Consider the following 14,320-nt stretch of genomic DNA (forward strand, 5'->3'; position numbering starts at 1 on the left):
TTTCCTTCTTCGAGCTGTGATCAAAGGAGCAATACAGAACAAGAACGCCCGTTCTGTCTCACATTCTCACCAGAACGCCTGCCCCACACTGAAGTGCAGTGAGGTTGAAGCAGTTGTGTGGTCAAAGCATTACAGAACAGAGGCTGGCGTCTCCCTACAGCCTAACCAGGCACGAAATAACGTAATTTAGATCAAGCTACATGACTAAAACAAAGTGAAAAAGCATCACTTACCAATATCAATGTGTTCAGATATTCCAGGTAGGCCTCTTCGTTATCAAGTAAAGAAGTCAAGACCCAACGTCTCATCCGCAGCTTCTCGGCCTCGGCGATACTTCGCACTTTATGATAGTCAACCATGTCCGACACTGCCTCGCCCTGTCAATCCAAAAGAGTTTTTAATAGACGAGTTGTCGAAACAGACATTCTGTGCCGCTGTGATTACGTAATGAGAAATGGTACAAGTCTTTAGCCTTGAAAATCGGGGGCAGTATTTCTCGGCAAATATTTCTTCACATGTATGTGCATTGTGCAAGCACATGTGAACATTGTGGGGTAGAAAGTGTGACAAACTCTTGTTGAAGCAACATTAACGACAAAAGGAAATGGATTTGCTTGAAGATACCGTCCCAGACAGCAAATCAACCGGTTGAGTTGCTGTCTGGTTTATTACATCTAAGAAAAGTTTACTTTTTCTTCAGAAAACATTTTGGATGCACGCATACTGCCAAGTTTTTCAAATTTTGCTTGTAAAACGCAAATTGTAGTCGGGTACGGAACTAAGCACCAAATAAAAAGGAGAAAAAAAATTGACTTGAAATAAAGATATGCCCAACCGTTTTCGAAGTGGGCGTGTGTTCTTTCACATTACCACATCTACCACATCCCTTCACAAAAATGAAGGCAAAAGACGTGAAAAACAAACTTAAGTTCAAGTTTGGTGCTTCAAGCTAATGATGGTTAAGGAATGCCTTGGCTGGCAAAGCGCACTTTGCGTAGAATCACAGTTGGCAAACGTTAAATTATTCGAAAGGTAGACTTCGAGAGTATTTACGCAAATCACTAGAAGAAAACAACAGAACCTCCAAAAGAACAAGGCCAAAGACTTGCTTTCGGAAAATGCTAAAACAACTATTCAACCCCACAGACAACTCGGTGTATGATGGATGTCTCACATGTCAGGTGTTAATGTTGTTTGAAACTTAGAATTGACTCAAACGTATACATTCAAAAGAACAATGCACAAGCCAATCGATTGCACAAAAGCTTATTGTGTATGCAGAATGGCGATATTTCTGTTTCCTAGACCAGTGAAGCGTTGAGAACAGCAAACGGTATGGTGCATTGTCAGCACACCTTAAACGTTTGGCAAAACTACAATCTTTAAAAAAAGCAAAAAGTCCAATGCTATAAAACGGCAATTGAATTTTACCTTTGGAGAGCTGGAATATATTTCTGGTGCACTTCCGTCTATGATCGATATGATTGATTTCCTGTTGTCCGCAGTCGACCCGTCATCGGATGAAGGTAAATCGGTGTCAATCGTTTTCGGTCTGAGAAGCAAATCGGTTTATCTCAGACAGCAAACCAATCGTTTCTTTACATTAATTCAACGTCTTCCGAGATTAAATCAATGTCAAAACACGGCTTTTTCCAGAGAGCAAATCTGTCATTTTTACATTCCGACAGGCGACAGCAAACGACTGATTAGCTGTTTGGGTTGTTAGGTGGACGTTTGAGACTGCAGAAACCAATCATCCTTCTGATCAGTATTCATAAAATTTTGTACAAAAGCAGTTTTCTCAGCCAGAATCAGTTTTTTTTGACATTGATTCAATGTTTTCAGGTGTTGAATACGAAGATAATACAGTGAAATAAAGAGAACAGTAAGGTACGTTATATAATTGATATGGAAATTACCTTACAAGAAAACTGTGCTTTGGGTTAAACATATTTTCATGCACAAATTCATTCTAACTGACCTGGAAAACACAAAAATTGGAGTAGAACCCTCCGACTTTGAATTGGCAGCGGCTACAGTGGAGATGGGCTGCGTGTTTTCGTCTTCGCTTAAATGACCTGTCAACAAGCTTCATGAATAACCCAGACAGCAAAATCCGTCGTTTTTACATTGATTCAACGTCTGCAGACGTTCTAAAAATGACAAATTATGCTAGGAAAGGGCAACAGGAAAAGGACCAACCGATGTTCCATCTACGGATGTTCACAAAGACAAAACATGCAAAAGGTTCAAAAGTCCTTACTGCTTTAAGCAGATATGTCAGCGAAATTTACGTTTAGCTACCTGATAAGGTACTTAGGGAGGGACGTCAAGTTCAGCCGTTCAACGTCACATACGCCCAAAAATAACAGCAATTCAGAAAAGAGGAAAACCGCAAGCTATTAAAGCGATATTTAGCCTTTCTACAGGCGTGTATTTCTTTAAAAGTTAAACTTAAAACATTCTGCGGTGACAACTGAACCTGAACTTGGTGGGATGAAGAAGGAAGTGATTGCGTGATTGAACACTAAGTCACCAAAAGTTTCCGTTTTTGCATCGTTTCAACGTGTCTAGACGCTGAAACAATGTAAAAATGGAAAGTTTTTCTGGCTGGGCATGCGGAGTTCAATCTCAATCACTCCATAAAACATCTTGGGGGCACATAAATTTAGCTCTATAAGACGTAACAGAAGAATGAGTTTAACCAGTAATAAGTGATGTTTTTCAATCCCAAAACCAAAACTAGTAGGCAAGTCACTTAATGTATCCGTCACGGCGCCACGCCAAAGTGTCGCATTTAAAAAATCACCATGTCGTGGGCTCGTGGCACGCTGTTGAAACGACTGAAAGGTTCTAGTGAGAAAGCAGGGGATGACACATTGCGATCAGCAGCTTTAGCTCTGCTGCAATGCAGTGATAGCACTACAACATTAGCATTGAGGTTAACACTTTGCGTGGACTTCACGTCTACTGTAGGCTACAATAACCAATCCACCATTACTTTGGTTTGTTTTGGGTTAATGGCGCAACATTTGGAGATCTTATCCAAGAAGTGAAAGAGGAAAGGAAGCCAATTAAGTGTGCACAAAAGACACAGCCGTATGCTTTTGGGCGGTGTCGAACCAGCGCCCATACGAGCGCAGTACCAGGGTTCTCACCACTCGGCTATGCAGCCGACTAACATTAGTAAGCAATGAAGTAAAGTCAACATACCTTCTTCGTCTGACGTGTGCAGATCAATGGATCGCACGGACAGCATGGAAGTGCGGTCCGAAGTTGGTCTCTCGTCATCAGACCATTCCGAAAAAGCGGAGTGGGCAACACTCATTCTTTCATTCGTGGTCTGAGCCCTGCAGAGCCGGTGTAACGGTGACGCATCTGTGACGTTGAGACTAGTATCCTGAAGAAAAGACCATTGTCGAATTTCTCTTGCGCAAAAGCAATTATATCTTTTTCAAGCAATAGCTTAGAAGGCTATGCATTACCTTTGTTTAAAAAATGTGAAAATACTGTCACGGAAAAAAAGGCAACTTAAGTAGGCTAGATCATTTGAATAACTCAAACTTACGTTGAGGTGAAATTTTAAAATAGTGAGCGGAATTATTTCAGTGTATTGTTTCTTCGACATTGAAACAATTGTCACCTTCATTTCGCGTTAATCTATCAAAAAAAGGGGGGAAACACAAAAATGTTACTCAGTGTATGCTACACAACAAGCTTTATGGACGCCAACTAACTTCTTGATTGGGTTGCTCTGGTGTGGAGTGCGCACTGTCGTCTCTGCTGCTTCCACTTTCTTGTGAGTCAGACATATCGTCGTTGTCAAAGTCACTGAGGTCAATGCTTGATCCATCGACTTGGTCCATGTTCCTTTCGCCATCTCCAATCAGCTTGTCGTCCTGTGAAATAGATATTTTAAAACGATGCGGCCATCGAAAAGATCATGAAAGTCTGCATGGTGGATGAAGAGGATAAAGATTGGCTCTTCTGAGGCAGCCTCTCGGTAGAGTCAAGCACAACACATTTTCCAATGGACGACAAAATGATAAATCAATCCAGAGTACAACAGTAAAAGCTTAATGGAAAAAGATGCAATATTTCGTTTCGGTTGATAGTTTAAATGCGCAAAGATAAACTTTGGAAGCTCTGTAGATGACACTAAACGAAAAGATATGGTCGAAAACACAGTGTTGATATGCAATGTCGGATTCACCGCACTGTTTCTGGTTTGAAATTTGCAGAATGCAAGCACCCGCAGGACCACAACATCAAAACTGCAAGACCCAGGGAAATACCCTTTTAAAAGCGTCATTCCACGTATGAATGAAAATTGACACAATTCAGAACCCCGCTACACATCCAACAAATTTCACACTCTTTCGTCGGTGAAAGCGCTTACTTGATTAAGCATTTTACAATGTGAACCACATAGATGCTTGACGCCCTGAAAAGTACCCACCCAGTCAGCAACGTACGCAGATGCGGATGGGAGAAAAGATGAGGAATGAAAGTGTGGTGACATATTAAAAAGTGCAAAGTCGTGATCAAATTTCATTTGAGAGCTCAGGCTATAATGAAAGCTCGTCACATATCAGTTTCAACTCATTAAACGCTGATCGCATCAGCCATGCTAATAAAACCCATCGATTTTTCATTGATTTTATAATGTTACTCGACGCCAAATCAATGTAAAAACTGGAAGACTGATTGCAATGCATAATAAGAAATCGCAAATATGATGAACGTTCATTATATATACTGAAACTTTTCATCAACGCAAAAGCATCAATCACTTTTTAAACCAGAAAAACTGGGAAAGTAACGCTTTCCAAACGCATTTAGATGTTGAACAACCAACCAAACAACAAAGTCCGTAATTTTTACACTGTTTCCACTTCAGACGTTGAATCAATGTAAAAATTATGGATTTTGCTGTCTGAGACACTGGATACAGCATTATGCCAGCAGTCCAGCACATACAGTAAAGAGTAAACCATTACAAGTAAACAGCATCAGAAAAATAGTTTTAAAAAATGGATCTTAAACATCCATGATCTCAATTCCTGTTAAAATACATTAAGATCTTTGACAGGATTAAACAAATAACTTAGGCTATCTACTAAATTTAAAAAAACACGTATATAATTTTTTGCAACATTGTATAATATCATCAAATTGATTGAACGTATTTTTTCAATTTTTCTAACTCGTTTATAACCATCTTACGAAGATCTTGAAGACAGTAAAATCATACATAATAATAACAAAACCTTTATCGTACTAACAGTTATTCTTGTAATGGCAAGTCCAACTCCATTGACAAGCATCAGTGGAACAGGCAGGATGCGTTTCACAGGCAGCATGACGAAACTTGTATTTTAAAGATATCGTTTTAACACAGAATTACAGCCTCGCTGCAACACTGCTATATTCTTGGTTATAATCCTACGTCACTGTGTATTGTAAAGTCCTTCTGAAATGTTAATCACATAGCCTTCACAATGAACTGAGTCAGCATCTAAGTCCTTCACTGTATACGTTGAATCAATGTAAAAATGCGGAATGGCCCGTTCAGTGAGTCCGATTTGGTGAGTCCGATTTGGTGAGTCCGATCTCTATTCGGTGATTTTTTCAATTTTTTTTTTAAATTATCGGGTGCCGTAGCCTAATTATCATTGCCGTTTTTGGGTTAGGGGGTAGAAGTTAGGAACTCACCGGATCGGACTTACCGAATAGTAGCAGACCCTAAAAAATGATTTGCTGGCCTACATTTCATTCGCTCTACATTAACATTGTCTGCCAAGCTTTCTATACCATTTTTATGGCGTTGTAAAAACGTAGACCAAGACAAAAACAGATGAAAAAGTCGCAAAAACTGAAAATGCAACTGAAAACACCAACTGCATAGCACAACTTTTGAAAACAAACTAGCTACACCGCCTTGTTGAATTTCTGCAGCTGTGAGGCTGGCAGTGACAGTGAAACTTGAATAAAGCTACGCTACCTACGAAACAAACTCCTAGCCTCAGTTCGGAAGGAAACCTTTTAGTCAGCACTTGACAATTCTCACAGCTATTGTCTGCATTTTGACGCCTTGTTGACTGAAATACGACACAGCTACCAATGCTACGCTATCAGCATGTGTGTATATAAACTAGATTTTTGATACTCATAACGTTTTGAATACAGACAAAAATCAGTTTTCATTGATTTAACGTTCGCAAACGTTGAATCAACGTAAAAAAAATAACCGATTTGCTGGCTGGGTTAATACACTGTCTTCAAACGCGAGCTTTTTTAATTTTCTATACATTGTTGCTTTGATTTATGTCATTTACGTCATTTATATTTATCTTTTGCGGTGCGTACGTACGTTATTTAGAATCTAGATGAAAACGGTCGTACATGCGATGTTGAAACAACATCTGCACCAAGCCACAAAAGTATTTCTGCAGTTTAGAAATTTTTACAGTTTTTTAGTTAACATTAGAAGGTGCTTTTTACATCATAAAGATATTCTTTCAGCAATTAGACCAGGTTGTTTGTTCGTAAATTCAACTTTGCACCACTTGTGACACCGCCATTAAAGTTCAGCCTATCTGAAGGGAACTGTAAATTTGCCAACGCAGAAATTTTGCGGTCATCCATTTCACAAAGAATAGGCTCAAAGACACTTAATTGCTTCTCACTCTAAAGACTCGTTTGAAGTTACATTTTAATGAAATTGTTCAATGTTTTGGTTTCGAAAAAGGTGGTTATCATTTCAACACGGTGTGGAATCAGCAACATATAAAGGGGTTGACTTAGCAAAAAAACAACCAATGTGGTGATTGACTAGCTATCCGAGCGCGAGAGATATTTATTCTGACTTGCTGCTGAAGGTCGTTGAAGCATGTGCATTTGCGACTGAACTGAGTTGGTTAGCGCACGATTTACTTCTTTTATTACCGGTGTAACGGTCCAGAAGTTATTGCGGTCCAAAATTTACCATGCTGCTGCTGCAGCGTGGCAGTCTAGAAATGACGTCCGAATACAAATAAACAAAGCTGCCCGGCGCTTCAGAAAGCAATGCAAAGACAAAGATTTTACAACTAATTTTAATCGAGTAGTTGCTCTCAAACTAATCCACACCTTTTCATTTAAAATTAATCAATGCTTAAAATTGTCATGTAACTTTATGAGCAGTAAGAATTTCAATAATTTTTATAAAAAAAATCAATTATATTTGGCAACCCTAGTAACTCTTGGACTGCGGTCACTCCTGGACCGTTACACCGGTATTACGACGGTTGAACGTCAGCAAATCTCGATCCGGTTTGATGGCGGCTTTCCACGTACTTTTATTTTGAATGTTGACCGCTACAAGGTTCCCCTTTCGGAGGTCGCTCCGCACGTTATCGCACCACCTCTTCTTTGGTCGACGGTCGTCCACGTGGATTACGTCCTTCTACTTCTAGCGACTGAACCTTCTTAGGCCAGGAGTCCTCTTCCATTCGCTGCACGTGGCCGTACCAATGGAGTCTGCTCCACCGCACAACCTCTTCTACTTGGTGGATGCCAAGCCTTCTTCTCAATTCTTAACTTGATACTCTGTCCGCCAGGCTCAACATCATCTTCATCCCTTCTCAAAACATGGGTCTGCTACTATTCGGTGAGTCCGATTCGGTGAGCCCGATTCGGTGAGAGCCTTTTTCGGTGAGAGCCTTTTTCGGTGAGAGCCCTATTCGGTGATTTTTTTGAATTTTTTTTTGAAAATTATCAGGTACCGTAGCCTAATTAAAACCCCTAACCCCAAAACCCCCTAACCTCAAACCCAAAAACCAAAACCCCAAACCCCCAAAAAAAACCAAAACTCCCAAAAAACCCAAAAACCCCCAAAAACCCAAACCCCCCAACCCCCAAAAACCCAAACCCTCCAAAAAACCCCAAACCCCCAAAAAAACCCAAAAACCCCTAACCCCTATAACGGCAATGATAATTAGGCTACGGCGCGCAATAATTTAAAAAAAAAACTCACCGAATAGGGCTCTCACCGAAAAAGGCTCTCACCGAATAGGGAACTCACCGAATCGGACTCACCGAATCGGGCCATTCCGTCAAAACATGCCCATACCACCTCACTCCATTCGCTTTCGCCAATTATCAACATTCTCATTCAACCCAAGCAAGTTCATAAGTTCTTCGGTATTCCTTTTGTCCATCAGCTTCACACCACACATTGCTCTCACCATCGCTCTCTCAGTTCTTCTTAAAATCGCCCATTCGTTCTCCCGTAAGCACCATGTCTCACTTCCGTACAGCATTGCAGATCTCACACAATTAGTATAAATTCTTCCTCTCATTTTCAACGGAAATCTTCTACCACATAACTTCAAATTCTGTTATTTGTCAGGTTTGCTTAAAAAAGGGGTACGAATTAACTCTCGACACTCTCTGAATTTCACCCAACCAAACCTTACTCTTGCAGTCACTACTTCGTCATTCAACTTTTCAACAGGACCAAACATTCCTTCTTCAATCTTCTTGCATCTTTCACATTCAAAACCATCTTCGGATCTGCATGTCACTCTCTTCATCTTTGCACATCTTCCATGCACCCACTTCCTGCAACTATTGCTAAAAAAGATAATTATCTTAATGAACAGCTAACTTTTCACATTGAGCTTAAGCGTTTAAAAAGCAAATACACCATCAGTGAACACTGTACAACCTTGTTTCCTTGTGTACTGTAGGCATTATCAAGGTAGGATCGTAGAAGGATTGGATTAGTACTACCACAAAATTTCCAGCCGGCAAACCAATCGTTCATTTACATTCGTTTAACGTCTTCAAAAGTTGAATCAATTTAAAAAAAGAACTGATTTGCCGGCAAGGTGTGCGGGGAAACGATAAAAATATAAATTTAATCAACCAAACGGAAACGTAAGCCAGTGGTGACGCGTCATCGAAACAATCGTTTTTCTACATCTAATGTATATTGACGTTTTTTCTACGCACAACTGTGACTCCAATCCTCAAGCGTAGGCTACTGATCGAATGAAAAAATAAGCAAAGGCAATTTGAGCAAAACAACAGCCGGATGCGTATCAATCAATTTTGAGAATTATTTTTCAGCTGATAAAAACCATTCTTCACACAAAAGCTTCTGCAGATGCTATTTCAATGTAAAAAAGACGGAGTTTGTAAGCTGGATTGATTTTGCTTAAATTTTTCAGGACATTTTGTCGCATCTCAGTGCAATAAAAACAGCTGCGCACCGTCCTGCGTGGATTGTGGAAATTCAGCTTTCAATTTGAGATGGACAATTTCGGTGACTGTTTCACCATTGCATACATTATTCATATCTGCTTCGAATTTGAAGGATTAAAACGATTTAAACTGTATTTTGATGGCAGTGGGATTACGTCATCTATGTTACATTAAACTGTCTGACTTGGCCCTCGAATTCAGCTAATTTCTTTTTTGACTTAATCCTCAACGCTAGCCCTTGCCAAAAGCATCGAAGTGTTTTTTGTGACAAATCTGTCAATCAAAACTAACAGAACTGACTTTCGAATCGGCTTCATAGTGCATACAAGACTGGCAGTAATCTCACACTTTTATACCACTCTACATTGTCTACAACAAAGTTTGCAATCTCATTTTTACAAATTTTAAAATAAACACTTAGCTGCATACTTCATAAAATATCGAAATAAATTTTTCAGCCAGCAATTGTCACTGTTTTGCATCGTTTCAACGTCGGGAGATGCAATAAATGGCTTTTAGAGGGTGGATTTCTATGTGGAAGTCACGACAAGTCTTAAGTGGCAATATACAGGCATGGTTGGTTGCTTTCAAATCGGTTACCATTATCAGGCATACCGGAAAGCAATTCAATTAGGTTCAATTCAAACAGTTAGCAGTCAGTGATTTCTTACATGAGAAATGATTTACATACAGACAATAGATAGACAAGGAAACTTGATTTATGCTTTTTCACGCAGATCGGGTTCATAAATTTCGACACGGGAAGCGATACCTTGATGACAGCAAAATGATATTGATCAAAATTTTATCTACTACTTTTCTTCAACGCTGCCAGATAATGAAGAATGAACCAAAGTAACCAATAGTGGAAAACTTCGGGAGAGAAGCTGGTTTTTGAATAAAAGGTAAGAGAGACAAAGCAAAGTGCTCAAGCTAATAAAGACCCAAGAAATACCGAAAACGTTCGATTGTTGGTAAAAGTGAATTTCTTATGCTGTGTGCATGTGGTTAACCCCAATTTGTTGCTTTGGCTTGCTTGGCGTTGGTGCATTGTGCAATAATACATCTGTTTATAAATTACCTAAAAATTTAAAAACCTCAAAAACCGTCGTCAACAATACGTGTAAAACACCCCAGACAACAAAATCCATCATTTTTACACTGATTCATTCTACATTCGTCTACATTCTGTAGACGTTGAATCTATGTAAAAATGACAGATTTTTGCTGCCTGGGACAAGTCTGACATAAATCAATGCTGTGGCTAGTGCAAAAGGAAACACAGTAGCTTTCAATGCGACCTTTCTTTAAAATTCCTTATATATGCTTCTGCATGCTACAAAACAAAACACCATACAAGTCGTGTATGAAGGTTCGACTTGTCTTTCATTAGGAACTAGTTTGGACAAAGGGTATCAAAAAACACGTAAACTTTTCCAGTCACACACACCACTGTGGCTTGATTTTGTTATTATTGGTGAAGTGTGTACGGTAGCGAGAAAACTCGGTCACTCAGGAGAATAGCATACCGGTACTTGCTTTTTACGGGAGAAACTCTAGTTCAATGCTATTGTATATCAGCCGACACTTTCTTTACGCTGCAACTGAGTGGAGATTGGAGATACGCATGTGAGCATGAAAACTACGGCACTTGGTAAGAAGCTGAGCAGCCCATCACAATGTGTTGTTCAACAAATCAATTTCTTCACTTACTTGATATTGGGGTCCGGCTGCAGGCCAGGTTCCACGAGTGGTGGGGGGGTCATTCCGAAACCTTGAACCCGGTCGTAGTTTGACATTGGAGCCTGCGATGGTGTAGTGTTGCTTTCCAAAACCATCTTTCATGTCAATGTCTTCAACATCATAATCCTGTGGTGGAATAAAAATGAATGACATGTTTTTGTATGTGATAAGTTAAACACAATCCTCAGAAACAAGGGCTTTTAAAACGTAGTTTATCAAAGTCAAAGTTCCTATGGAACAACTGCTTTGACTTTGTTAAGCACTCATTTGCTGTGTTGTCAAGACTCGGAAGGCCTAAACTAGAGCTTACGATAGGCACCAGACTGACGTGAAATAGTGAATATTGATGGAACAAGAAGTATGCTAACGTGGATAAAGCAAGAATACATCAAATCACTAGAGCCTCCACCAGCCTAAACCTATAGCATAGCCTGTTTCATTTCAAAGAGGCAATCGAGATTACGTCGTTCCCAAAAAATGCAGAAATTGCAGAAAAAGAACACGTATTTTTATTAAGTTCATTCTACGACACAAATTTATATTTCAATGAAGAGAGGTGATGTGTTGCAATAGCAGCATTACCTCAACATTTTCCATGTCATTGCCATACTCGTCTACGACATGCTCGTTAAAAGTGTCGTTCTGGTCATCGTACACAACCCCGACACTGATCTATAAAAAGACACAGAAAATAGCAACTAGCGAGAAAATGTAAGCGAAAGCGAATCCAGAAACAGAGTATAATCCCGTCTTACGTTTCACAAAATTGGGTCGAAGAATTTTATCGCAACAAAACACACGTTATGTGTCGGGTAAAACTATACATTGATATATTAGTAACAATATATTAAAGTGCTTGGCACCCGTGCTGGCACATAACTATGTAACTCAATCTCCTATGGTGAACGCTAACTGTATAATACAATGCTACTGTGTCAGACGCTCCTAAATGATGCGTTTCATGTCACAAAAAACGCTATTAATAAAATTTGTTGTATTAAATAAAATAAATCCAATTATACGTTGTTTTATAGCTCAAAACTACAGCAGAGTTAATATTAATGGAAGTAATGCATCAAAACTAACTTGATCCCCGCTGTTACAGGTCCACATTTCAACGTAATCCTTGCGAGGACCTCTTTGGGCTGGTTGGGGTTTGCCGCCTGAGTTTGCGTCATCGTTTGGTGACGTTTCAGCTTCTTCGTCGATAGTTTTTTGTTCTTTTTCCGCACCAGTTTTACATTCCCAAACCTGGCGGTTAAGAGTGTTTGTTACAAGGTTATAACTTATAATCTGTTAAGTAGCATAATAAGGCCTGAGTCGAAGAAGTTAAACTGAAAAAAGAAGATGCAATGGACATAACGAGATGGAGAGTAGAAGTAAACACAATCGCTGCAGGGAAAACATCGGCAACCTCCACTAGTGGAGACCAAACCGAGATGATGATAAGAGCTTAGTAGCAAGATACCATAGTTGGAATTGGAAACGTAGAGAGCGGTTAGTTTCAGTGTTCGATCGGATTTCGAATAACCGGACAACTACCTTTTAGAAATTGAAGATAAAAATCTCAATGAGTGCAGCTTATAATGTTAAAAATCGTAACAATAAGTTCGATGTACGAATGACCAGAAAAGCATTGGTCAAACTTTTCAATACAAAAGTTCCTTAATTTCGACTTCAACACAGTATAGACACATTGATCACAACGTCCAAAAAACACCGTACCTCAAGATAAGAAGACCGCTTTCTAACGCTCGACTTGGGGTGAAAATTAGATGAATTGTCCGCAGATGAATTTGAAGGCAAATCTACTTTCCTTTCAAATAACTTGACATTTTCAAGTACCTTTGACATACGATGTCCACCTTTAACATCACCATCAACACTCTGCCTCAAGCGTACTGAGCTGTTTGTACGGCTTACTGCTTTGTTGCCTGCTTGAATCTCGTCTTCTTTGTTTTTCTCTAAACCGTTCTCCAAATGCTTGCCCACATTCGCTTGGTTGTCAAGAGTTGGACTGGATGGGCCCGTGTCTGAGTCAAATGACGAGGTATCAATTTTATTGAAACCCCACCGCTCGCTTGTGTAACTTTTCTTCTTGGCAGCCAAGTAAGTCTAAAAAAGAGAATTATTCAATATTGTTCAGACTACAAACTTTGAATTTTTAACATAGCTATCGTGGAGCTAGGTTTTATAAGCTTAGCAACACAAATTTATAAACAGTGGTTAAATTAAAATTCTGCTTGCGTAATATAAAAATAGAATAAAGACTAACCAATACCTAAAAAGCAAAGTTTTTAGTGCAACAATTAGGAATTAACATTCCTTCCAAAACTAAAGTAGACTAAACATGCTTTGTGATGCAGCAGTTGCTGTTTCAGATGTCTTTTCAATGTTGTAGGCTTCGATGTTTGCAAATTAGTATTTCCCAGTCAGCAAATCATCCTTTTTTGTACTGATTGCGAAAAAAAAATTCTAGCTGGGTTAGCACTAGTGGTAGTGTTTAATGAATGCTCTCAAACCTTTATCCATAACAGGTGCAACTGAAACATTTAAAAACATAAAAGTAACAGGAATGGATCAAAACTGCATAATGTAATGAAGAATCGAAATTGAATCACTTGCACCATGGCCGTTGCTTGCACCTTGGCCGTTGCTTGCACCTTGGCAGTGTGAGAAGTAGTAGTAACTAAACAGTAGGATGAGTTTCAACACTTACTTGCAGAAACACGAGACGAAATTTTTCTTGGCTTAGCTTGTCCTCTAAACTTTTAATCAAACTTTTGCAAGAAGTCAAACTTTTCTTGATGTCCTCTACTCCGTTGAAGTTCAAGTCGGGAGTGTCAATGCCAGGAAACTTTTCTTTCCATTGTTCAATGAACATTTCTTGTTGCGAATCCATACCGTCAAAATTTAGCACCGGTCTTTCGGTATGAATTCACAGTCAACACAGTGGGTTATCTCCTGAGCTTTGCTGTTACAAATAATTCATTTCACATATTTGAGCAAACGCAGTTCACTGAAACAACAATGTAGCACAAATTAATGTAGTCCAGTATGGCGTTCGTCTTCATTATCAACACAAGACTAACTCAACTGGCAAAGTGGCCCTTTTTACATTGTTTAACGTAGGCAGGCATTGAAACGATGTAAAAAAGCCTTCGAAAGCTGGGAAGTGATCGTCAACATTGATTAAATCAATGTAAAAACAACGAATTTTGCTGTCTGGGCATAACATAAAGCACTTTGCAAGACCCAGTAGGTTAAAACAGTTGCCTGTTGCTTCTTTCTCCATAGTCAACTGCTATTATTCAAAAATTAAAAATAC

At 39.3% G+C, this 14,320-nt stretch overlaps 1 protein-coding gene across 2 annotated transcripts in view; it reads right to left on the bottom strand.

The window, feature by feature from the left end:
- LOC145764727 (active breakpoint cluster region-related protein-like) overlaps positions 1–13,962 on the bottom strand; it is a 33,004-nt gene extending 19,042 nt beyond the window's left edge. For both annotated transcript variants that reach the window (XM_082576386.1, XM_082576385.1), the window contains exons 1-10: positions 13,712–13,962; positions 12,718–13,107; positions 12,079–12,243; positions 11,575–11,664; positions 10,963–11,118; positions 3,738–3,899; positions 3,214–3,400; positions 1,982–2,078; positions 1,432–1,552; positions 234–377 (exon numbers count right to left, since the gene is read on the bottom strand). In XM_082576386.1, the coding sequence (XP_082432512.1) occupies positions 234–377; positions 1,432–1,552; positions 1,982–2,078; positions 3,214–3,400; positions 3,738–3,899; positions 10,963–11,118; positions 11,575–11,664; positions 12,079–12,243; positions 12,718–13,107; positions 13,712–13,894 (1,695 nt within the window). In that variant the 5' untranslated portion in view covers positions 13,895–13,962. The remainder of the gene's footprint in view (positions 1–233; positions 378–1,431; positions 1,553–1,981; positions 2,079–3,213; positions 3,401–3,737; positions 3,900–10,962; positions 11,119–11,574; positions 11,665–12,078; positions 12,244–12,717; positions 13,108–13,711) is intronic.
- Positions 13,963–14,320: the final 358 nt, after the last annotated feature.

Source organism: Aplidium turbinatum, chromosome 2 (genome assembly GCF_918807975.1).
Source record: "Aplidium turbinatum chromosome 2, kaAplTurb1.1, whole genome shotgun sequence".
Taxonomy (NCBI): Eukaryota; Metazoa; Chordata; class Ascidiacea; order Aplousobranchia; family Polyclinidae; genus Aplidium; species Aplidium turbinatum.